General features: G+C 48.3%; 1 protein-coding gene across 3 annotated transcripts in view; it reads right to left on the bottom strand.

Moving 5' to 3' along the window:
- Positions 1–25496, bottom strand: part of LOC120832517 (formin) — a 39863-nt gene extending 14367 nt beyond the window's left edge. For 2 of the 3 annotated variants that reach the window (XM_040198849.2, XM_078089439.1), the window contains exons 1-10: positions 13276–16687; positions 13022–13142; positions 11743–11804; positions 9459–10210; positions 7910–8051; positions 4153–4240; positions 1529–1590; positions 1286–1374; positions 347–476; positions 97–243 (exon numbers count right to left, since the gene is read on the bottom strand). In XM_040198849.2, coding sequence (XP_040054783.2) covers positions 97–243; positions 347–476; positions 1286–1374; positions 1529–1590; positions 4153–4240; positions 7910–8051; positions 9459–10210; positions 11743–11804; positions 13022–13142; positions 13276–15054 — 3372 coding nt within the window. In that variant the 5' untranslated portion in view covers positions 15055–16687. Of the gene's footprint in view, positions 1–96; positions 244–346; positions 477–1285; positions 1375–1528; positions 1591–4152; positions 4241–7909; positions 8052–9458; positions 10211–11742; positions 11805–13021; positions 13143–13275; positions 16688–17409; positions 17577–22515; positions 24245–24989 lie in introns of those variants that run through there. The other variant, XM_040198850.2, reaches the window with a different exon arrangement.
- Between the last annotated feature and the right edge of the window lie 462 nt (positions 25497–25958).

The raw sequence follows: 25958 nt of genomic DNA, 5'->3' as shown, positions 1-25958 counted from the left end.
ATATTATCTACATAACGTGGTGTGATTACACACTGTAGGTGTAAGATTTATTGGCTTTTGCAGATATTCAGTACAGAAGTTCAAGAGATGTCAAACCCTGCTTTTGACGTCCTTTAGTTTGGGGAGGATTTCCAGTCCGAAGCCATCAGCCTGACCTCTTGTCCTGTTCCCGCCGTTCATGTAGTTCCCGAAGGCCAGAACAAGACCCATTACATCCCGCAAGGCATTAGAATCCAACAGCTCCTGACACACACACACACACACACACACACACACGAACAGTTAGTAAACCGTCACAGAGCTTAATGACATGTTTCTGGAGACGCCGTTTGTTGAAAGTTCTCACTTTGCTGACATTGGAGACGATCTCCACCTTACGGCGGATGGAGGAGATGGTATCGTGGAACACCGACTGGAAGATGATGCAGTGGGCTCGGCCCGCAAAGTCGGGAATCTGGGAGAGCTCATAGAGGAACCTGGAAAACAACAAAAAGAAAAAGAGAATGGGGCGAGATGTGTTATGACAGGATTAAACAAAATGTCTGACAGGAAGGACTATTTTAGTCTCCTTGGCAGCCCTTTGCGTCCCCACGCGGGCCCGTCTGAGTCAGTGTTGCTGCTCGGAGGCAGCTGATAGTCATGAGCGGCGCTGCTCTGCTGCGTTTGAGAGGTTTGAGGGGTCGGCGGCGGGGGGGGGGGTCGGGCGGAGGGAGACCGATCAACGTTTGCCTCGGCCTGATGCGGGACGACTTGTGTAAACACGGCCGTGTCAGAGGGGAGGGGAGCGGTAACATCCTGAGTGATTAGCCCCCGCTGACGGAGGCCGACCCCGGGCAGGGATGACTCGGGCAGGCGTACTGACAGCTCCGGGCCAGGCTTAGCGGCACCGCCGGGGCCCGGCCCTCGTTAGCTGGGCCGGGACTACTTGACCCTGACAGGAACCACTGGAGCAATGTTCATTAATGCCGAGGTTTGCACACACAAAATGATGCCCCAATGTGTAATTGTAGTACAAACTAAACTGACAAATGCATTGTTAAAATTGGGTTTGGATTTTTAAAAATTATTATTAGAAATAAATAATAAAAATAAATAAATAATTTCAGGTTAATTTTGCTTCAACAAGGAAATCTCAGAAACTCATGCAAATTAAATCCAGGTACATTACTGAGAGAGAAAAAATATACCTGATCTGAACTCAATAACTGAATTCAGTAGTTTCTCTAATTAATACCGGCAAGTTTGAATGTATTTTGCTTGAAAACATTTGAGAAAGTGATCTTACTGCTCAGGTTTGTCCAGCAGTTTGACTTCCTCCTCCTTAGAATTCTCATAGTGTTTCGTTATCTTGACCATTTCTTCACTCGTGGCTCTCTGAAGAATCACAAACAACAGGTAACACAGAGAAATACGTTCACAAAGACATCCAGTAGAAATCTGAAGTGTCAAATGTTAAACAATAATACAAAAAAATTAAACTCATATCCATTGTGAGAATAAAAAATAAAAATATGACTTTCAGACTTACATTTTCATATAAAGCCTCAATGGTCTCCAAGTCCACCACAGAGTTGTCCACAGTAAGAACAGCTGGAACAGTAAAGATATTCATTAGAAGCAGTCAGTCCAATAAATCTCAATAAAAGATCTCAGCTAGAAGAACTTTTATTTATCCGACTAGAAACTCTTTTGAATTTTTGAAGACTTACTATAGATTAAAAGAGTGAAAATTCGAGTGACATTTTCGTCATTATCACTTCGTCACTTTAGCACCAATCCTGCATCAACGACCACATCATTCCAGTACCACGGAGTTGAATTAGCAGACGCCGGCTCATAACAAAATGCCTCGAACGGTTTGACCTCTGGGCTCGCAGTAAGAAGCCGAGGGCAATGCTTTTTAGAGTGAGACAGAAGAAGGTGAACCACATGAGGAACAACAGAGCGGAAGACGGATAAGAGAGAGACAAAGGGGGTAAATAAAAGGACCGAGATCCGAAATTTCTGATTAGATTGAACTGAGAAACAAGGTGTAATTTTCTTGATCTACTGCACGTTTGCAGCAGCTCAAGCAGCAGTAAGAAAAGTGCACACGGGAGTCTGAACAGAGAGGACGGCGAGGAAGGAGAAAGTGACTCGTGCTGCGTGTCTGAGAGGGGTCTCAGGTTCACGGCTCAGCGACAACGGAGGGGAGGAAGCGGGGGGCGGGGGGGCTCCAGGGCTGCTGGATCAGCTGGCAGCGGTCTGCTTTGGTGGCCGCACGCCACCAACCGACCGCAAAAACAAATACGCAATAGTGGTAAAGGTGGAATATATATATTGAACAGTAATGCGATGTCAATTAACAGAAGAAAAATTACCCAAAAACATTGCCATTGTCATTGATACAGCTAAACAGTGCATTGGTAAGAGGAAATGCATTTTTTTATTTAGTGTATAATTGAATTTTATTTTTATTTTACGTATTTAAATTTGGTATAAAAAGGCGGGATTTTTGTTCAAAATGAATATACAACAAAGGCATTAAGAGTTTTGGATAAAGTGTTAAAAAAAGAAGCCTGTTTTGATGTCGGTGCATCGTGTTCAAACGCACACACACTGCTCCCAGCCAGCAGTGTAACACAATGTAACACAGCGTAACACAGCGTTCTGCTTCCCAGCTGTTCCTGTTGCAAAGACGTTGTCAATGAGGCCCCAAAGTCTGGATCAGAGAGAACGCTGGAGGTCCGTTTCCTACATCTTATTAGAGTGGATTATTCAGTCCCTCAGCCATGCAACCGTCCATCACACACCAAAGGTGAGGGGCGGCGGCGCGGGTGGGGTGTGAGGGGGGTCTGCTCCAGTGTGCACAGGAGCACTCTGATCCGAAGGGGAGGGGGGGCCGGATATCTCTCCACACCGACAGATCAAAGCCTCACACCCTCTCCTTCCACTTTTCACTCATCGGCTTTGGTGTGGAAGGGCGTGTGTGAACATGTGCATGTGTGCGTGTGGCCAGTTGTGTGTGTGTGTGTGGCGGGGGGCCGGTGTGCTCTTGAACCATGGTGGCCCTTGAGGGTCCCCCAGCCAGGCGGGCGCAGTTGACCCCCCCTCGCTCTCTCTGCCAGAGTGCTGCCTTCTCTCCCCCCCTCCCTCCCTCCCTCCCTCCCTAGTAGCTCTAATTACATTACATGTCCCATGTCCTTTTAATTTGGCAACAAAGGGGAGGCAAGCAGGCGAGGCCGGGGACTCAAGCCCTTAGAAGTACTTATTAAGGTGCTGTCCTGCATTGTCGGATTCAAATCGTCCGTTTCGCGTACAGCCCCTATTAAAGGCACAAGGAAGCCGCCTCGCGCCGGGGTGTTTCACCGAACCGCCTCCACACGTCCACACTGGAGCACAGAGGGGGGGAAAAAGAAAAAAGAAAAACCTAACAACTAAACGGGCGTCCCGGTGCTCTGTGCCGTCGCGTTTGAGGTGGTTTTATGTGGCAGCGCAGTGTCTGCTAACTGTGGAAGGTGGTTTTGTACATGCTTAGATCATTAGTGGGGTGTCAGTCCCATTAGGCTTGTGGAAACCGTCACTGGCTACAATAAACAGATCCGCTGGCCGCATGCTCAGACTAGCAGGCGGCAGGCGCTCGCTCCGCCAGAGTCCCGGGACAGGACCAATTCCTGGCCCATCTGCGCGGTCCCCGACGCACGTATTATGCACACGCACGCACGCAGGCACGCACGCAGGCACGCACACTCCTGCTTGTTCTGCAGAACAACCAAGCATGCAATCAATCCACGCAGCTCCGAAGAAGAAGGAAATGGCTATTTGATTTTAACCAGTGCGGGAGAGATTTGTCGCAGCCTGACAGAGACAAACGGGCTGCTTTTATCCCGCCTCACATTTTGATAAATCACGGGATTTTTTCTTTCCTCGCACAAAAATAAAACTCCACATACTACTTGGAAACAGAAATGAATGCAGGAAAAGTGTCTCTAGATAGGAATTAGTAGCCGTCTGTTTCTCTGAAAGTAACTCCCATCTGCATTTCATCACGAGCCGTCCTCAATTCAGAGTTAAACGGAACTGTAAATTCATTTTATTGCTGTTGAATCTAAAAAGGAGCTCCCGGGAGAATTAAAATGATATCGTGGTGTGCTCAGGAAACTTCTTCTTCACCTTGCTGAATGTCCTTCATCTCCAGATGCAGGCTCGATATGAGGATGGCGACTGCTTGTGAACGCTTGGAATCCAGCAGCTTGATTATCTGGAGAAACAGAAAACAAGTTTGTGGATTTCCAAGAACGTTAGTAGGATTCATTGCATTGATTCATTGCATTCTTCCTTTAGGGATAGTGACTCTTTATTTAGTACCACATTTTCGTACATTTACATCATATTGTGTGATGTCGCTTTTCAAATTTAGAGCAATTTTACTGTCTGTTACTTTCAAATCTAATACGGTGTCTTCACTCCAAGATCCAGCTCAGATTTCTTCACACTTGCAAAAGCTTGATCTTCATTTAAAGACGGGCATGAACCAACTCGCCCGTCGCCGCGATGCAAGCGCCCGGGAAGTGTCAGTGTCAAACAGAAAAGCACCTCCTCCGGGTTTAACCCATGAGCATGTGAGATGTAATCAAAGAATATCAAGTCGCGGCGAAAGTACAAATGCAAAAGTGGCGCCATGAACGGACAGTCTAGAAGAGCAAGCTTTTTGAACAAACTATAAATTCACGGGATTTTTATTTGTGCCCACACATGGACGCAATTACCCATGGCTGAATTAGCCGTAAAGCCAGAGCGCGTTTTCGCCCGAGCTGAAGCCGCGCTCTAAAAGTTAATGTGTCGGGCGGCGTCATTAGGTAGCGCGGCGCGGCCGGCTACCGGGCCGTCCGGCGGGAGCCCGACAGCAAGAAGCCTTAGAAGTGGGTATTGCGTTACAGGGGCGTTAGTGGGTGCCATGCTGCTTCCAGCTCCATTACCTGGATCACTGGGGGGATCCCAACACCTCTAATTAACCACTCGGGACGGGCCGCACTAAAAGCAGGCCAGGGACCCGCAGCAGTCGTCCATTAGCCTAAATAGTTACGTTAATGAGAAAAGACAAGTGATGCTGGATGCTGGGGGGGGCGTCGGGGGGGGGGATGCTGATGCTGAGACGGGTCAAAGGAAAGAAGATGGAAGAGAGAAAAGAAAAATAAACCAGAAGACGTGTGTCGGCAGCTTGAGCCGAAGCAGGTGGCTGATGTTCGGTGAGGTGGGCAGGGGGGGGGGGTTGCTGGTTCAGAGCCCAGCGGACGGTTTACACAACCAGGGCTGGCCCGCTCCGCGGTGACTCTCTGTCTGATTATCTGTCGGGGCAGATGTTGAAATAACAAATGGATCGAGGCGTCCCATCAATAACCAACCACGGTACACTCGGCAACCCCAGCGGTGTTAATCTTACACCCACTCTCCCACGTCATAGCCGGGGCTTCAAATATGCCTTTAATAAACGCGCTGTGATTGCTCATAAGTCATCCCCATAAACCGGTTAAAGCCGGTGTTTGTTTAAGGAGATCCGCTACGTATAAACTTGATACGGGTTTGATTGATGTGGGAGAGGAAATCGCCGTTTCGGTGTTTACCGACGTGCATACTTGCTCGCCTACGAACTCAGCGGCACATTGGGCCTCATTGATTTCACCTCCCTCCCATCTCCATCTCCCTCCCATCTCCATCTCCCTCCCTCCCTCGATCAGGAATGCACAGACGTGCGTCTCCTATAGGTGCCCGGTCTCCGTCGCCTCCTCGAGCCGGTGAAGCGCAGCCACATGCCTGCAATCACCCACCTGGCCTGGCCCGGCCCGCTGCGGCGGGACATCCCTCTTCCACGCCGTCTCCTCCGCTTTGATATGCTAACGAGCGCAGGGCGAAGGGCTTCGGAGTAAACAAGAGCTTTTGATTTCTCGCCGGGCACACGTGATAAAGATTAACTTACTGGCGAGGGGAGAAAGCGGGGAAGTGGCTCATATGCATAATGCACACGCACATTCCATCGCCTCCCACTCATCTCCTCCTCCCCCGCCGCCGCACACACACACACACCCGGGGGCTGTGGCGTTTGCGTGATCTGGTAACACTTTCTGGGCAAGTGCATAATGGCTGGCGAGGACGTGCCGTCATCAGACACGCGCACACACGCACACACACAAACACACGTAGAAACAAACAAACAAGCTAATTGAAACACACTTTCTCTCTCACGGATTCGGTGGCAACATTCTGTTTGATTAAACGACGATGTCTCCAATGACAATTGATGCAAATACGATTCAAGAAGTCAACATGGGGAACTGCTGGTCGGCTTAAAGAGGGAAAACCTGCTGATTGGAAGCAGCAAGAAAGAAAAGTCCTCTGTTCCAATTGTATGGTCAATTGACTTAGCCTCCAACCCTGCTCTCCCGTGTCTCTCTCCCCAGTCTCCCTCCTCCCCAGTCTCTCCCCCCGTGTCTCCCTCCCCAGTCTCCCCTCCTCCCCAGTCTCCCTCCTCCCCAGTCTCTCTCCTCCCCAGTCTCTCTCCTCCCCAGTCTCTCTCCTCCCCAGTCTCTCTCCTCCCCAGTCTCTCTCCTCCCCAGTCTCTCTCCTCCCCAGTCTCTCTCTCTCTCGGTAAGCAGCACGACTTCTTGGAAATATTTTTCGGGCCAATGATTCCGAGGATTTCTCTCTGAAATGATTTCTCTCCCTATAACTCAGAGCATAAACTTCCAAGGATAAAAAAAAAAAATGATGTAAACAACTTTTTTTTTTTTTTTTATTGAGACGACCTTGCCAGTGAGTTGGACTCCGCGCGGGCTGAAAACCGCCACGCCGTCCACATATTCACTTTCTCTCTTGGACGGTGGACTCTGTACCCTCCCGCTGACTCTAAACACAGACCTTTATATGAAATAGAAAACCTTTGTCTCATCACAAATATCTAAACATAGAAAGGATCCACAGCCAGTGTACAATATCAACACTATATATAGATTATATGGATCCAAATAGTACAGTTAAAAGAAGGCAAACGTTATGTTGGGTTCGTATGAAATGGTCTTAGTGGGTTGTTGTTTTTTTTAATTCGAGGGGGTCGAACCTCCTCTTGGCTGCGGTGAGAACAGACAGGAGCCAGTTTGGTGTCTGGATGTGAGTTGGATCAAATGTTGGACACTTTGCTGCTTTAGAGTGACCAGACTGAGTGGAGAGAACTAAGGCATGAGATCATGGACGGAACACACACACACACACACACACACACACACACACACACACACACACACACACACACACACACACACACACACACACACACACACACACACACACACACACACACACACACACACACACACACACACCCCCCCCCTCTGGAGCAGAGTGGAGCCTTAAGAAATTGATCAGAATGGATTTAGAGGGGCAGTCTGGAGCATTGGCCAGTTGTTAACTCCTTGGACGCCACAGTGAGGACCAGGATGCTGACGCGGCGCTGGCTGCAGCAGAGGTGCTGAGTTGCAGCATTTGACGAGACATCAACAAGTGTGTCTTTGGTGGGTTTGGGGGGGGGGGGGACTAGATCAATCTGGCACAAAAAGGCCCACTTCTGTTGACTTTGTAGCCTGGTTTCCTTGAAGAACGGTTTAAGCCACACCGACATTACATACTCGTGCACACTTCAGCTTAGTGAACTCACACGTATGTGCGAGCAACTCACAACTCACAATCCACTTCTCCCTTTAATTTAGGACTGAACATGACAGCATGCAAAAAGTATTTTCTAAACAAAGCTTGATGAGAGGCCCTCCGGAGGACAAAGTGCACCAGATATCCTTCGCAGGAGAAACAGACTGAACGCATTGGGCTTTCCACACAACCAACAGCATCGAGGATGACGCGCGACGCGCCACTGACTCACCTTCTTAGTTTTGGCTTTCTTCTCAAAGGTGTCGGACAGCGGCTTCTTCCTCGTCTGCAGCGTGGCTTTGGAAAACAGGTCCTCGAACTCGTTGGCGTTGACAATGTTCGGCTCCTCCAGAGACCCCCACAGTGTGTTGTTGCTGCAAAACGAAGGGAAGTTGGAACACGGGGATTGACTTCCGTTTTCAGCATAAACCTATACGGCAAAACTCATGGTGACAATGGCTCGCGGTGGCTAAACAAATGGTGTGGTTCCATTTGTGGAAGCTTATTTGATGTTTATTCAAACTGCCCACTGGTTTTCGTTTTTTCCATTTCGCCGTCGGACAAAAACTTGGGGAGCAAACGCTGACAATCTCGACCTTAGACTGTTTATGAGAGAGGTGATAAAAACAACAAAAGATCAGGACGAGCTCGTTTCTGGAACAAAAGGGTCATTTCCAGCCAGCGGGCGAGAATACGGGAGGCGATGTTGTGTTCCTGAAGTTGCCGAGTAACGCGGCACAAACATTCCGGAGGCGGAATGAGGCCGAGAAGTGCTTAGAGTCAAGAGGACGTTAACCTCCCATCTGTCCATGCGTCCCTTCTGCGGGATGTAAATAAACAGGACGCCAAAGAAACTGGAACAAATGGAGGAATGAGCCGCACATGCCCAACTACGATGATGTCACCATGGCAGGTGGAAGGTCGCGGTTCATCGACAGCACATCTCGTGGGTTAAACCCCACCCCCACCCGGCGTTGCCTCGGCATGGATTGCACTCCTGTCTAAGGGACTGAGCAAAGGAGGTCCAAAGAGCGGCCTCCGGTTCCAACAAAGCTTGGAGAAGAAGAAATAGAAGAAATATTTCCACCTAATACTGACCCCCCCCCCCCCCTCCTCATAACTCAGAACCTCACGCCATTAACAAAGATCACACAGCTGATCCAGCTACCGTTAAACATCTGACCCATTTTATGCCCCTGAACGGTTAAATTTATAGCCGACTTGCTGCAGTGCAGTAAGTCCGCACCAGAGAGGGAGAGAGACACAGCTCCCTTTCTCCCACTAATCCAGCCGTGGAAATACAAGGCCATAAAGCTCAGGCCTGGCACTCAGGCAGCAACCACAGCCGCTGTAAATGGGCCGGATAATCCACTTACAATTACACAGCATCTGAACGAGGCCGGTGTGCACCCACCGTATCTTTAATCTCTCTTTGAAGAGGAGTGTTCAGGGCCAAAGTAAGAGCTCCTTAGACAAGGGCCAATGACGCCCAGAGCTTCGTTAGCTCGGGAAGACGCTCTTTAAACTCCTTATGACGCTCTGCAGTAATCCACAAAACAATCACTGCTAATCATTACGGTGATATCGAATAAATACAATTACGCCGTTAGTTCAGGGAACAGAAATGCAAGTGTGAGGATATCTCATTGACTCTCTGGGTATAAAGTTATTATTACCACCTGAAATAATGGACAAAACGTTTAAACTATGAACCGAGCTGTGACTACCCACATTTAGCCTTTAAGAGCAATATGAGGGAATCTAAACGGTGTTGAACGTACTTGTTGTCCTCGATCTGTATCCTGGTCCAGTACAGAGGCTTCATGGGACACGCGGGTTCAATGGCAACTTTACGCGGGGCCTTCTCCACCATCTGAACAAAACTGAAGCCCCCCATAGGGGGTGGAGGTGGCGGGCCTCCGCCTGGAGGAGGGGGAGGTGGCGGGGGACCAGCTCCAGGTAGGCCAGGAGGGGGAGGGGGAGGTGGTGGGGGCGGCGGACCACCTCCGGGGAATGGAGGTGGTGGTGGTGGGGGAGGTGGAGGCGGCGCTCCAGCGAAGCCTGGCAAAGGGGGAGGAGGAGGAGGAGGGGGTGGTGGTGGTGGTGGTGGTGGTGCGGTGGTGCCCGGGAAAGGGGGAGGAGGAGGAGGAGGAGGTGGGGCTGGTCCTAAGAGCCCTGGTGGGAGAGGGGGCGGAGGAGGCGGCGGCGGGGGCGGGGCAGCTTTTAGATTTAGCCCGATAGATTCCAAGTTGAGTTTTTTCGGCACGTTCTGGTTGGGGCTCTGGGCGGGCCCGCCACCGTGCCCCTCGGGGCTCTTCACGAAGGTCTCCCTGTCCGTCTGGATGCTCACGTTCCGGAAGGTCCGGGGCGCCAGGTCGTCCTCCGTGGACACGGCGGCATCACGGAGCTCGCCCCGCTCCCGGCCGGTACTGCAGCCCTGGTCGCTCCGCATTTTGCCGATGACCTCTTCCAGGTGGGACGTGGAGACGGCGTGCTCGCCCCGCAGTTGGAAGATTTGCAGCTCGTAGTCGGACTGTCGGGAACACGAGCAGGAAGCCGGAGACAAGACGAAAGTGTCAGAACAGTCGGCCACTTTCACTTACAGCCCTTAATTATTCATCCAACGATCTACACAAACAAGACTCAATAAATAAGAATCTCGTCCTGTTTCCAAGTACAGTGACATTTCAAGCAATGAAAAACAATCCCACCAAAGCAAAGTCCTAATTTGACACAGAAAGAAAACTGTCTTGCAATAAATCACGTCCCACATGTATCTGATCAACAGCCAGTTTAGGAATACCAGTATTCCCAGTGTCTCTCGAGGGCCGACTGCGGTACCACTTTCCCAGTGTCTGTTTAAAAAGGGTCAACATCAAATTAAAGGCCTAAAGCGGGCTGAGAAACCAACTCTGAGGTCACACTTTTCAGAGTAACGGCCCAAAATGCAATTCATCAGTGGTACAAATGATGCAACGCGACCACAGCTATGTCCCTTTGGTTTTCCCAGGGTATCCAATAGGTTGCACTCTTCATTCAGTTGAGGGACAAAATAAAAACACCTGTGAGACAGTTCTGAACCGCCGCTTCTGATGAATGACACATTTTTCTTTGAATTTGGAATGAGCAGTCCTATTGGAGACAAAGGAAATGTCCAGCCCAAAACTCTGTGATGACATCTCTGCATGTGTGACTGGAAATCATTTGAAATAATTAGATATATTCTCTTTTAGATGTGTTAAATTGGTTTAAGATGTTGCCTCTATTCATGTATTTTATATTATATCTTCACTTTGTATAAGTCTGCTAAATAAATATAAGTGCTGTTTAATTCACATTAAAAGTCTTGTCAGGACAGGAGTTGTTTTTAAAGTTCAATAAATTAAAATGTTTTCAATATTTTACTCCCTAAAGGCTCTTTATTTGGTCGTATAAATCACATTTTTGTCTGTGCCTCATCTGAGAAATGCAGCATTGAATTCCATAAAGGGTTTGAGTCGGTTTCCCCCCCCAATTTTTTTACAATTTCTCTGGGAAAAATGTTTTAAAAATTGTACATTGAAAGTTAAAAAAAAAATGTATTATTTTTTTTACTCAATGGTCTGGTTGAATAATAATTTACATTTAAAAAGTGTTCAGCATTAAAATCTGACATGTTAAAGCTTCTCAGTGATTGCTCAGCACCGGCCCAGCTGCTGCACTTGAACATTTCATGCTTACTTAGCGCCATCTTGTGTTCAGTAGAGTCAACTGCTGCGTCAGGTTAGACATGACAACTTACTAGAAATTTAACTAAAAGCGCTGTTCATGAATGACTCCCACACATAAACTACCGCTTTCTTTCCCAAAAGCCCAAATGTTGGTTTGATTTTTTTTGGACTTTCTTCATCTAGTCCGCCCTCACTGAGACGAGTGAAATATGTTTTTAGTCATTGTTAAAAGTCATTTAATAATTAATTTGAAAATAATGAGTTCTGAAAAGTTGATTTTTTAAGAGATCTAGAGCCCTCCAAAGCCAATATGTGATTTGGGGCTAAAATCTAAAATGAATTAGTAACAACTTACATGCATCCTCTCCAGATCGTCCTTGCACTCCCTCTTCAGCTGCAAGAGGGCAGCCTGGTGCTCTGAAAGCCGGCACAACAAGGGATGGTAAAAGGTAAATGGACTATTATTCACCCATCATCTCTCTCTCACACACACACACACACACACACACACACACAATGTACCACATTCACAAACTGCTAAATCCCATCTAATTTCTTTCAGTTTTCTCAGCTATAGGAAACAGGGCTTGGAATAACGTTTTCTTCTACAGAAGGGTGGATCACTTAATCTCTCACAACCCAACCAACCAGTTTTAATCTATACCGCCGGCTAGAGTGAAAGCTCAAACTAAACATTTTGATCAGTCAGCTCAGATAATCGAGGATAACACAGTTCAAATTGAAAAACATTTTACTTCAAACAATAGATACTGACTTTGTCCGTATCGTAAAAACACCCAGGTTAGGGGTGGCAAAGGGGAATAAATGCCCCGACTGTTTGGGTCTGATTCACCAGCACAGTCTAAACTAGGAACAATGATAATTCTGAGTCAATAGCGTGTTAATCTAAGGTCCCCAGATGTGAGGTAAATAACAGAGGAGACTTGAAGAATTGCATTTGGTACGAGCCTGTTGGTGTTTGGACCTTTGCCCCTCTTCTGAACTTCCATGCACTATTCTCTTAGACAAGAGCAAAGCTCGATTGTAGAGCAATCAACAAAATAATCTGAGGTCGCTTGTCTTAATCTATCCTCTGGGATGAAGCTCCACAGAACGGCCAACATCTGTTTCACCGCAGCAGCTTGCGCTTTAAGTTCAACACAATTTCACTGTACCCTGAACATGAGAGAACCGTAATTGAAATCAACCCACTGACCGCCTTGGTGTTTTTAACCTGCGTGTCATTTCAGAGTACAAGAGGGGCCAAACGTGGCGCGCCGCCCCAAACAACACTCTGGTAAATGTACCTCGAACACCTACTCATGTGACACAACGAAACAGCAGCCGCACAAAAGCAGAACTGAAGATTAAATGTATTTAGAGGATGTGCTGCACCCTGCTGATGACACTTAACTAGCTCTACATGACACGTCTCTGGATTTCAGTCAAGTGTGAGGACTCAAAAAAGGGTGTGACTATTGCCGTTTTGGTGACAACAAAAGAGCCATTAACAAGGGCTGTGGGATACATACTCCTTCATCTACGAAGCCAATCAGGGTGAGCTCCGTCAGTACGTCCGTCAGCATTCCTGGTCGATAAGATGCAGGGAGACAGACAGAGCTCGAGGTTCTTACCTGCCTCGGTGTACTTGAGCCCCACCTTCTCCTCCTCATCTTTGGTTTTGGGGGGTGGCCACACAGCCTGAAGACGCCCCGGGGTGCGGTCCTCACTGTCAGTAGGGGACGTGAGCTCAGTCTGTGAGGGGCAAAAATAAGCACACGGGTGGTAATGGCAGTGAAACGGTTTGTGTCATAGTCTCCTTATCGTACAAACCGAGTGTGCAGCTTCAATAACAAATCAAATATGAAAAATAATTGGGATTGCATACATTAGCTTCTGGGGCACTGCCAAGTTCCTTTCCGGGTGATTTGGAGGCTCTCTCAAAGATAGACCTCAGATTTTCTTTGTCATTCTTAATTTTCTTTTTCACTGCTTCCACATCCACCTCTTCCAATTTGTCCTTTTTAACAGTTTTGGGGCCGAAGATGCTCCTGAAGGTTTCATAGGCCTGATCCGAGGTGTTCTTTTTCTCCTTTGGAGGTGTGGAGCTTTCTGGGCCTCGAAGAACCTCTTCTCCATTCCCAGACCCTTTCCTGCTGTGTTCAGGAACCCCGTCTGGCCCAACGTCTGACTTTTTGGGCTCAGTCTCGAGACTGAGCAGCTGACTGAGCATTTTAGAGCTTTTAGTTTCCACCACAGGTTTAGGCTCTGCCCGTTTTTTGGCTGGCGAGATAACAGTCTTCTGCTCGGGGATGAGCTTGGCTTTGTTTACGGTCTTCTTCAGGCTGAGCAGGGCCAGGTCAGCATCCTTCTCCCTCTGCTTGATCTCTGACACGGTCCCCCTGTCTTCCCCCGTTGCTCCCATTTTCATCACCCGCAACCCGCTGAAGAGGGCCGGCATCTGGAAGGACGGGGGAGAAGAGAGCGGCGTGCCCCTGGATGGGGATGAGTTGGTGGAGGATGCAGTGGATGGGGCCAAAGGTGGTGTGTCTGGTGTCTTCGGAGCTGTTGTGCGCTGTGAGGGAGGACTGCTACTCGGCTTGATGTCACCTTGGGACTCTTCAGGAGAGGAGGACAGAGGCATGGGGTTTTTAATCCCAGTAGGGTGATTTGGGATACCAACAGTTTCCGACTGCTCCTCTGGGCCGGAGATTGATTGGATTGAAGCTTCAGGTGTCTCAGGGGTGGAGGTAACGGAGGAGGACACCTGGCTGGAGGAAGGTTTCTCATCCCCCACCTCAGCTTCATCCCTTAGCTCATGTGTATTATTTAAATCTATTAAAAGAGGGGCTTCGGCATCATGACGCGAGGCCTGCTGTCCGGAGATGGTGGAAGGAACTGATGGGTAAACATCTACGCCAGCAATCTCCTTGCCTCCATGTTTTCCTACATTGTCTTTACTATTCTCTCCTGTACCAGATGTTCCTACATCCAAAGATGCCGTGGGCTTGCCCTCCTTGGGGCTGCGGCCAATTGCCCGTTTGGAAAGTGAAGAGCTCAGAGGTTTCCTAGCGTTCGTTCTGCTGACAAACCTGCCTGAATATAGAATGGCTTCTATTCGGGATCGCTCCGTAACTCTTTGTGTTGTGAGCACAGGCGCTTGGCACTCGGCCCCAGTGCCATCTTTTATCTCATCACCATGCCCGACTTTATTATCATCAACCTCTTCAAGTAGGGTCGGCTTCAACAGACCTGTGCTGCCGCGGGCCGCCCCGGCATCCTCATTTTCCTCTTCGTCACTGTATGTTTCCACGCAACTGACCTGGACCAGATCCTCATCAAGCGACGCTCCAACTGCTGCCTTAACTTGGTCGCTAGACCCCTCGCCAGCCACCAAGGATTCTGGGCTTTGCCCTGTATCACAGAAAGCAGTGCCATTATCCTGATGCACATCTTCCTGCAGATCCTCCTCCATCTTGGTCTCAGCAGTTGGATCGCCTTCCGGTAGAAGATTCCCATTATCCGACAGCTCCTTGAAAGACGTCAGCACGGCCGACTCGTCTGAAGAGGCGTGCGTATCTCGGCTGAAGATACTGCTGAAGACATTCTTCAGGGAGCTGCCGGTCGGCTTCGCCGCTCCATCCGAGTTATCACTCAAACCGTCCATTTTGGCTCAAAGCCTCACACCAACCACGAGAGAGCGGGAAAACCGCAGCTCCGGCAAAGAAGAGTTTGTTCAAAAGGTTCCCACCTCAAGTTATCCAAATGGCTCCTATTCCACTTCTTCCGGCGGCCCGGGACAGAAAGGCCTTTGTGTGGACGAAATCACTACAGCTCCTCTTACCACTCTCCTGTGTTGCCGTTTAGTAAATAAAAATAGGTTTCAGGAAATAGACTTTCAGAAACATCAGAGTAAGTCTACCGTTGACTGTATGTGGTCAGCAGTAATGTTCAGCCTCCCGCTGTGCCAGTAACATTCCCATGACGCTGTTGGCGAAGTCCAGCTGCTCAGCGGCTGGAAGCATGTCCTGCTGTAATCTTCCTGGGAGAGCAGGGGAGCATAGTTCGCCTGCCTTTCAGACTCACCCGACGAGCTGAGTCTCAGTGTCCACAAAGTTGTGTGACACACCGGAGTCCATGACCGAGCTGTGCTTCCAAGTTTACCTCGGTCTCCTCCACCTGGTTTCTCACTTTACAGGAAAACCCTGTGCGCTGTTGTGTGTGTGTGTGAGAGAGAGAAAAAAAAGAAAGAAATACTCCACAGGTTGGGAAAAGAATGCGTCTCACTGGTCCACCCGGTCCAGGGACGCCTCCCTTTCGTGGTTCCTCCCTTGCTGGGAGGGGACCTGCAGAGCCCTGTAGCACTGCAGGTGTCTGATTACCCCGGCTCACTTCCTGGTAATGGCCGCCACAGTGACAGAGTAAGCGCAGGAGGGAGGAGGTGGGAGGAGGTGTCTGTGGTCAGGTGGAGAGCTGCTGAGGTCCAGTAGCACAGCATTGCACCATTAAGCGGAAAGCTATCGCAATACGGGGCTTAAGAGCGGGTGATTAGCCAGATGGAGCAAACGTGCTTAGAGGCTAACATGTCATGCTAACGTTAAGTCAACTATAAAGTTATGTGTAGTCCTACATTTGGATTAAATGTTACCATCAATCTAAACTGACAGATTTAAATTAAACTAAACCATATGTTTGTAGGATTTCTTTTTTTTTTTACAGAGAAAAAGCTTAGCAAAGTCTACAAGCTAACGTTGAATAAAGTAAAGCTAAAAGTAATAAAGTAATAAAGAGAAGATCAAGCTAACGTTAATTAGCCTTTGCAACCAAAGGTGGTCCTCTGAATGCGTCCTTTCAGACTGCCTGATTGAGCAAGTTTTCAAATTATATTCATTATATTTAGAAATTACATATCGCCCCCCGCATGAAGGACCAACGACTTGTAAGTTGTGATGCTACACGAAACACAACCAGAAGAAATTGACTAATTAACTAGAATAATTTGTATCTGCTTTGACTTGGATTTCCACCTCATTCGAAGTACGTCACAAATAGAAAGGGGGCTTCTACGGCCGAGGAATTAAGTTATATAATAAAGCCGCTTATTCATAAACTCAGAGTAAATCTCCCACAGAGAGTTCTACTAGAAAAGGCACATATGGAGAGCAGGAATGTTATGTGAACGCAGATCTGACAGAAATTAGCTCAAAATAGAAGTGAAGTCATTCCTTTCCTGGTCGTTATGACAACACTAAAGATCTAAAGGAGGAACAGGTCTGACCCACATAATTGCATTTTTGTCACACCCCATTGCATTCAGCCGTGACAACACACTGAAAAATCATCATGGACATTTAGGTGCGTCTTTTAAATCGACGTGGAAATGGGTGACAGTGAAGTATGTGAGTTGGCGGTCTCTTTCTGTAGAGCGTGGCGTTCATGTTGACTGATTTTGCTCACAACGCATTTAGAAAACAATGCGGGGCTTGTGTTTGTACACTACCCGCCTAAAGCCTCACCCAGGTGATCTGCTTTGCCAAAGGAATGAAGCATAATGGCGTCCAAAATAACGAGAAAAAGAGGTCACATACTTCTACCAATGAGATTTGTGTGTATTTAGAAGACACGCACACTGTACAGTGCGATTACATCAGTCACACGTTCTGAGGCAAGCAAAATATCCTCTGTTGCAACTTCTACTCAAATTACTCCTAACAGCTGAAAGCTTTCAAAAATAAGATGAATTAGGAAGGAAGGGGAGCTTTTCCGGCCTTGGCTCTAAACAAAAATAGTTTGAGTGGAGCGATCTTGCTCATTTGGGCTTTAAACCACGTTCTACAGATTAGAATCCATGACCTGTTAATCCATTTCTAAGAATTCATGATCAGGTGGTTCAACGCCCGAGTGGAGAGAAATCCCTTTGAGTCCCAAGAGGAAGAAAAAAAAGAAAGACCAGTGCTATGGTACACTGTACACTATATCTGAATTTGATCTGTAGGTGCTTGTGCTGCTTTGGGGCGCTCACCGTGCACTCCAGCTTGGGACAGTAGGGCGTGTCGCCGAGGATGTCGTCCTCCGGCGGCGTGATGCGTAGGAAGTCGAGGTGATCGGGGCGCGGCGCGCGGGAAAAGAGCTCCGGGTGGTCATCGCCATCCAGCATCCAAATGTCATCATGACGCAAGAGGGAATCCTCTGCACAAACAAACACACCACCAAACGGGTGATTAACTCGCCGCATTGTGCAAAGAAACAGCATAACAGGTGTGGTCTTGCGTGGCAAGGCTAAGCAAGCAGCACTGTCTGAGGGAGTCAAAGAGGAACCAGATAGAAAGTGGGCATCAGAATCTTTTAGCGTCAAGCAAGAGACACCAACGTTTTGCTGCCGGCCTGAGGCCAAACAGCTATTTTCTGTCTGCACTTAGACGGCCCCGTTCCCATGGCGGACTCCAGCGGAAAGCCACACTGATCGAATAAAAGAAAAATGGCTGCAGGCCACTACCCTCAAAAAACGTTATTGATTTGCATTCAAGGGATGCACTTGTAGCAGAGCCGTTGCTCTGCACTACCAACGTACTAGAATCAGGTCAGCTGCAGGTAGGTGTGGGAAGTTTGCCTAAATGTGTCTTGTCACCCAAAGGCCCCCCGAGGATGAGAAATACATGACTTCCGATTAGGAAAGACTGCCCTCTCCTGACCAGGCAGTCAAACAGAAGGTGATGAGTGACCGTTTAGAACATTAAGCTAAAAATGGGTGAAAGTACATTTGAAACCTTAGTTCTGTTCATGCCACAGTATGCTGGGGAGGTTGGATTCCTTCTGTGCATTTTAAAGCACCCGGCCCTTAGTATTTACTGTTTAGTGACACACTGCTGCTTCAACCTGAAGGACCTCCGTCATGTGCCCCAAACAAGTCACATGGTGTTGCCTTCAGGAACCACACTAGTGCCTTGCACATGCACAGGAATGCAATTTTAAAATCTTCTCACGTGCAATGAATATCTGATCTATCTGGCCATGACGCATGCAAGAGTTAATGTGAGCAGATTATTCAGTACGCCAGAAAAATATTTAGTCTGGGCCAAAACCTGGCATTACAAATGTAGTACGTCCTACTGCCTGCTGTTACATTTAGTAGAAGGCACGCGCAAATGTTCAAGGGAGCTCATGTGCTCAAATTTAAAAAGATAAGACAATTTGAAACGCAGTGTCAATATGCAAGGAAAAAGGGAGCAAAAGATAAGAGATATGGGGCAGGGGGAGTTTGGGGGAAGAATAAGGAGGTGGAGACAGGAGAGAACATAGAGGGAGTAGGAAGGAACAGGGGGGAGGGTACAGATCTCGGAAGCTTGTTGACCTCATTTTCCTTCAGCTGTAAAACAACAACTTGACATGTTTGGGGAGAATTATGAGAAGTAATCAGAGATAATAAGTAGGTTTGATTTCCCTAGTAATATGATATAATAACATGAAATCCCTCAAAGAAAAAAAGAGGACATGATATATTGCCGTATTGCTTCTTGGGAGTCACTTCTAAACTTTTAGAAGTCCTCTTGTATAGCCCCTCCAGAGTCTTGGTCTCAGCTAAAGCCTTTCAATTCTGTTATTAGCCCCCCCCCACACCCACACCCACACACACACAGTGTGCTGGGGGGGTGTTATTTAAAAAATGAAAGCATTGAAATTCAATCAGTCATTGCGAGACACCAGCAGTGCCCGTAGTGCCTCCAGTGATCCAGCACTTGGGCAGCAGGAGGAAAAAGGGATTAGATTAATAACCTTTCGTTAAGATAATGCTGTGCTGCATGGTTCCGCAGTGGCAACTGCTGACTGTAAGTTGGGACACTTCCAGATTTCCGGGCCAAGGAAAAAGGACGAGTGATCAGAAACTGCTCTCTCCAGAATCTCTCTTAGATACGCAAACAATGAACGCCTACTCGTCTTTACGTTGGCTACGTTCATTCAGGACTCGGTTAAACAACCTGCATCTGGGCCACGTGGGCCAGGTTGACCGTTGCATGATGGCCCACACTGCCACCGCCTGGACAGGGCGAGGAAGAGGCACGTTTTTCTCCTCGTATTCAAACACTGCACTGAAGCTGTGATGTCAGTGCTGACACAGCGAAGTAACGCTGTAGCACTGCAATGTGACGCCCCCATCGGATCGGGAGCAGCGACTCCTATTAGGTGACGCAGGCGCTGCACTCGTCCACGTACACACACGCAGGGCTACGGTTCACGAGGAAAACAGAGCGCCATATAATCTCCCTCACTGAAGACCGAATCACGCGTCCATCACCGAGGGGACACGTGGTGCAGTGCGGTTACGGTTGGGTCCCGACTGGAACATCCCAACCGGAGAGAAAAACAGCAGTTCGAGTGCCCTGATCGATAAAGGGGCGACTGCAGGCAAGACAAAGCCGAAATAATAAAATAATCTATTATTGCATAACCTTCTGCAAGGAACAGTAACCTCATCTCATGCTGAAGTCTCGTTGTTGTTGTTGTTACAGCGCTGTGCAGTCCGCCCTATTTTATCCACAAATTTAAAGAAAATCTATAACATCAGGAAGGTTTACAGACTTGTGTGAATCATAAAAATGAAGGATTTATAAATCGCCTTGTTTCTTTTGGGCCAGTCAAAGCCATATTTCCACGCAGGATGAAACTCAAGGATGAGCACTGCAGTGCTTTGAGGACAACGCCGCTAACAGAAACATTTTTATTCCTTTGATAGGGGCTTTATTTGGGCCTGGCACGCCATTTGGTTAAAGTCACTCCAGTCCAGTGGTGGGTGGGTACATGTTTGAAAGAATGGGACACAGCGGCGGAAAAGCACAAGACGGAACATAGCACACATTAACCAAGGTAGCACAGGAGAAGCCTGTATAAGCCTGTTTTTGGAAGAATTCACTTCATTGCTTGAATACAGCGGGCCCTTGTCTTGGCTGGGTGGAACTCTATTGAATGACAGCTAGCTGGGAGGGTGACATACTCTGTCTCTGCACTGATCAGGTTCATATGACCTTGCAGGAACGTATTGGGTAATCCGATTATGGTATTGCCTGCCATATGTCAGACAATAGAATAAGTAGGGACAAGACGGATAAAGAGACACAGGGACACTAATGGCTGAAATGTATGTTTTAAAAGCAGCTATTATCAATTATCATGCCCAGCAACAAACAGCAGACATGCAGTTAGCAAGTAACCTGGTGAACGGATTTGGCCATTAAACCCTCTTTAAGGAGCTAGTGACGAACAAAACACAGCTAAATAGGAAATGAAATGGTTAATTTACATTTACCAGAAACAATGCTAATGTTGCCATGGATCTCATTGGTGCAAACAGGAAAATGTATACAGAACTTTCACATTTCCACTGAGAGGCAATAATAGGTCAGTGTATTTGCGTCACGTTTCGCTGTATTCAATCTTTATCGCAGGTCTTATGTTTCCCGTGCAGCTTTAAAGAAATGATCGGTATAAGAGAACAAGTAACCCGAACGCTAATGTGAATGGAAACTTAATAACACACATTTACGTAGATAAAGCGCAACACACATGCAACCAGTTCTAGAGAATACAGTGCTAGAGCATTAGCACATAAAGCGTGTTGCTCTATAATCACAATCCCTGTCTGCATCCTCACACTCATTAATAAATATTGAGATCAAAGCTCAGAGTATAATTAGTTCACCATTTGCAAACTGAAGGGCCGGGCTTCTGTTGGCTGGATCCTCTGGTGTCCTTTTGTCTGGGTTAACATCTAAAGCGTACTCAATTATCGAGCAACACAAAGGCGCCAAGGTGCTGCAAAAATCAACGAAAGGATCTATTTTAAGAATTAAAAGGTTTAACCCTTGACAACGAGGACTGTACGCAGCATTTGGTTAACATGATGTAGGCATCAAGTAAGTGCATCTTGCCCTGTCAGAGTCTCAAGCAGAGAGCTTATGGCTGGAAATATTGTGCAGTTACATCTGTTGCTGCAAATGCTGAGGATATAAAAAAAAAAAAATTAGGACTCACTATGTCCCAAAAAAAAGCTGTGGTCTAAAAATGTGGATTATGTGTGCATGCATTTGTGAGCCATCTGTGTATATAAGGAGTGCAAACAAGGATGGGGTCACTTCGGTGGGAACTGATCCAAATGACCTCCACACTAGTGGGCTGAGCCATCAACCGCTTAGCTTAGCATCACACATCTCAGCTCGCCTCCTCATCTGAGCGTGGCTGGTTAAAGCCGACCATTATCCACGGCCTATTAGTCAACGGAAGAGCATCTGATGCTGCTGGAAATTAAGACAACCTTAACCCTTCGCTAACTGAAAGGGACGACTGACCACGTCAAAGAGGTACACAATGCAATAATGCTTCAGACATCATCACAATTTAGCAAAATAATTGATATGCTGTGAGTATTTAAAATTGTAAGCATAAAATACTACTTAAATACTAGAGATTATGGAAAGAAGAACAGTTTTAAAGAGAAAAAAAAACCTCGGGCCTGATGGGTCACGGATCCTTTGTCATGTCAGAGAATGTGGGTTTAAGGGAGAGACAGCAGGTCCCTAAAAGTCCAAATTGGACACGCTTCAGTTAACACGGCATCAACTTGGAGCCTTTGATCTGGGACACTCCCACTAATCTTTGCCTTCCCGACGGTGCTTAGAGAGTTAAAATGGATCATCAGCCAAAGTATTCTCAGGCCCCGTTTGCCCCTGTGCAACTCTGCTGGGTAGTTTTTAATTTGTGGACACAGCCAAAATGTGAACACAGCAATAAAAAAAGAAAGGAAATCTACCAGGACGGGACTAGCAGAGACCTTTTAGAAATCAATGCTCCTTTAGTTGACTAAAAAGTAAAAGAAAATGCTTGTCAAATACAATACTGCAGAGTAATTGCTGACACAGACTCACACGCTTGAATCTCTCTCAAGTAAATATCTTAACATCTTTCTTGTTTCCGTTCTTTTGAAATCCAGCAACGTCAACGGCAGATGAAAGGCACATTCTGACAAACGCCTCCTAGAGGATCGAAGCACTTGGGTCGACGTTCACACGGTGGCAGGGAGTGTGAACATGAATCGGCGTCTGGCGGGCGGAGGTGGTTTTGATCTCTACTCACTCACCTGTTGTGGTGGAGTTGCTGGAGGAGTTCCCCTTGAAGTAGCTCGGCCGCCTGCTGAGGTTCAGCTCCAGACGGACGACGGGCCGCTTGTTGCCGTTCCTGTCGACGACGTCGGAGAAGACTTTGGCCTCGTCCGCGTTACAGGAGCCGTCTCGTTCGGGGTCCGCGCCGTTATCCGAGAGCAGGACGATGCGGTGGTTGAGCTGTGGGCTCGCCTGCTTGGGGGATAGAGGGGACAGGACCGGGGACATGCTGTGGAGACTGTTGGAGGCAGGGAAAGACGTGTTGAAGACCCCGGCCAGAGACGTTGAAGACGGGCTCTTGGCGTGGGATTTACCTGGGGGGCGAGGTTCGGAGGTATGCGATAACGGCAAGCGCAGCCCCACGGAGAGCTGGTTACTCGTCTTTTCGCCATTGACTGCTAGCGAGGGGTCTACGTTTGGGCCTCGCCACTCACTGTAACCCTGCTGACAGCTGCCGGTCCCTGGATGCAGCACGGCTGGCCCCGTCCCGTCGGGCCTCGCGTGGTTCACATGTTGTACCCTACCTTCCACATACTGCACTTTGGCCACCACCCTGACCTCTTTACTAATCTGGTTGATTTCCCCACTCTCGGAAACGACCCCACCCGTGGCATCGGGCTTCTTGGCCGGGCGAAGGTTGCTCCCGCTTTCCCTCCTGGTCAGACCCTCCATCAGGTTGCAGAAGGACGACTCGTAACCCAGCTCGCCGTCGTACTCCGAGAAGTCGGCGCAGAAATCGGCGTCGGGGTCGAGTGCCCGGTTGTCCTCTGGGAAGTCCCAACCCTCGCGAGGGATCTGGAAGGGTTCCTCCATGGGCAGGATGGGATTACTGACTGCGCTGACGTAGGAGCCGGTGACCGGGCTGTCGGTGACGTGGCCCGAGGCTGAGGTACCCGGGATCTGCTGCATCACAGAGACCGGCTGCACGGACGCACTGCTGCGAGCGGGCGGCTCAACACACGGAGTCCCGCGCGCAACTTTCCTCTTTATCCTCATCTTACTGTGTGGGATGTCCTGCACGCCGTCGAGCTTCTTGCCTCCCGACTTCTTTGGCTTTTTGCTCTTTGACGCAGCTCTCTTAGGGTCCGGGACCCCCGTGACAGCACGGTCGCCGCCGCCGCCGCCTTGAATCTGACCCCCGGGTTGAACTTCCGTACCCTCCATGTAATCCTGGAGTTTCCCGTCCTGGTTGCCCATCCTCACTTTGACGGCGCAATCCCTACACAGCGACAACAGATCCGCCAGCAACTGGTGGTGCTCCGCCGCGAGCCAGCAGAGCTCTGCAACTGCGTCCTTTGTTGCCTGCCGGGCAATAAGGAGTTCGCCGGAGGAGCCAGGAGACTGGCCCCTTTGTTGGGACACCGCAAGACTCTCCTTTGCCCGGTCATGGTCATTACAGGCTATTTCTGAGTGAGGGGCGCGGCTCTCGTACTTGAAGCCCGGGGGCCGCCTCTTGGAGAAGTACCGGCTGACGTTGCTGCGCTCTGTGACGGGTGCATACAGGAGCACAACGGTGTGTGTGCCCTCCATGACGGGGGCCATGTTTATCACTCCGAGCACTCCGATTAAGTGGTCAGCCCTCCCCTCCCTCCTCCCCGGACGGAGCGATTGGACTCCTGCTGCTGCGTGCGGGCGGAGGATCTCCGCCTATTCATCACCTGGCCTGTCCAGACGCCGTCAGCGAGAAAACAGCACACGGCTTTAGGCCTGTAAAAAAACGATACGATTATTTGAATGATAATTCTGAGCATTTTTTTAAGGAGAACAATAAAAACTGCTCGCTTCTCCAAGATGGACCCTTCGTATTGCACTGTCAAAGCCATTTGTAAGTTAAAAAGATCAAAATATAAAAGATAAAATCAAACCCTGCACACACACACAAACAATACTAACACTATGTCATCCTCATCCACCGTTCACGGCATTGTTGTACGAGTGGATGAAACATTTCGAAACTGCACTTCATCAACATTTCACAAGCTGCTGCCGCATAAAAAGCGGAGTGTCCCACAAGGTGACGTCGCGCGCACAGCCCGCCGCCGCCGCCGCTTGAGGTGTTTACAAAACACGCGCGCGTCGCTTCGATGGATGCAATGACGCACATGCACATTTGGCAATACCTGTTTGAACTGTTTACATCATAACATTAATCCCGTGGGTAACTGTCACCTTGCAACATGCCCCGGTGCAGTTGGCACAGTTAAAATGGCAGCTTAGTTGGATTTGCCTGCGAGGTTAATGCTGCACAGTGCGACTGAAATGGGAGAAATATTCAGTCACATCTATAATAAATTAAGATGCAACGAACGCATAAAGCTCTGCATTGGCAACACGTTTGCTCCACGTCAATGTCACGTGTTTAATTCAGAAGCCTAAAGCACGTCGGAGGGAAGCGCAAGCGCAGCCGGTAGAAGCCCAGCAGCACTTGATAAGACACTAAACTGTTACTTACCCAATTTATCGGCGTGGCAAATTATTCTTCACATCTCTGTTCTGCAGCCAGCCACGACTCACCGCTGCCTCGCAGAGTCCGTCCGTCGTGACTGACAGGAGCTTAGTCCAATAGATAAACCCGGCACCGGCTCGCGGCGATTTGATTGGTCGCTTGGTATTTATCCACAGCGCACAGTTTGAGTCAGTGCAGCTGCTGCGCGCAGGTAGGGACGTGGGATGTGTGTCACATCGCCAAGAGAGCGCCGTTCGTTTGATTGAACAATCCTCAGCAGTTTTTTACTATTTATTTCTCAGGCTCACACGAGTACTTTGTTGTACACGCAAGAAAGATATCAGGATGTGAAAATAGGCGCTTTGAAGGCCGGAGGAGGTGTAATTTCCTGCGCAACAGAGACACCTACTGGCCAATGTTTGCATCGCTGTCATTTCATTTCCACTGTTTAGTTGCTCTGCCGAGGACATCAAGTTACAGCATATCTGTCTTTGTATGTAGGGAGCAGGGCATCTTGGGGGGGGGGATTAACATAAATATATACAGAATGTGTTATTGTTGCAGTCACAATAACGTATAATAAAATAATAATAAATAGCCTTAGGAGGAAAACAAATACATACATCCCTACATACAAATATTAACAGAGATTTTAAGAAAATGTGGTAGAAATTGTCACCACAGAGTATTTTTTCAGGTAGACATGTTACTCCGTGATATCTTTAAATTCTTGTCTCGTGCTCTTTTAATGCTTGTTGCATGTCCAGCTTGTGTCCAGCGCTGCTCAAAAACGTTTATTTAGTGATATATTTATGTACAAGACATGACCCCTTTGCATTAGAGGCTCTTTTTAGTTCCTACCTGTAATCACACAGCTGGGGAAAGGTGCGAGTGTAACAGACACGTGCGACAGTTAAAAGGGGACCAAGAGTAAAATTCTTGATTAAAGTCGATGTTTGAGAGACCAGAATGGCC

The sequence above is a fragment of the Gasterosteus aculeatus genome, chromosome 15 (assembly GCF_964276395.1).
Source record: "Gasterosteus aculeatus chromosome 15, fGasAcu3.hap1.1, whole genome shotgun sequence".
Lineage (NCBI taxonomy): Eukaryota > Metazoa > Chordata > Actinopteri > Perciformes > Gasterosteidae > Gasterosteus > Gasterosteus aculeatus.
Note: the sequence above shows the minus strand (reverse complement) of the source record. Positions and strands in the feature narration are given on the sequence as shown.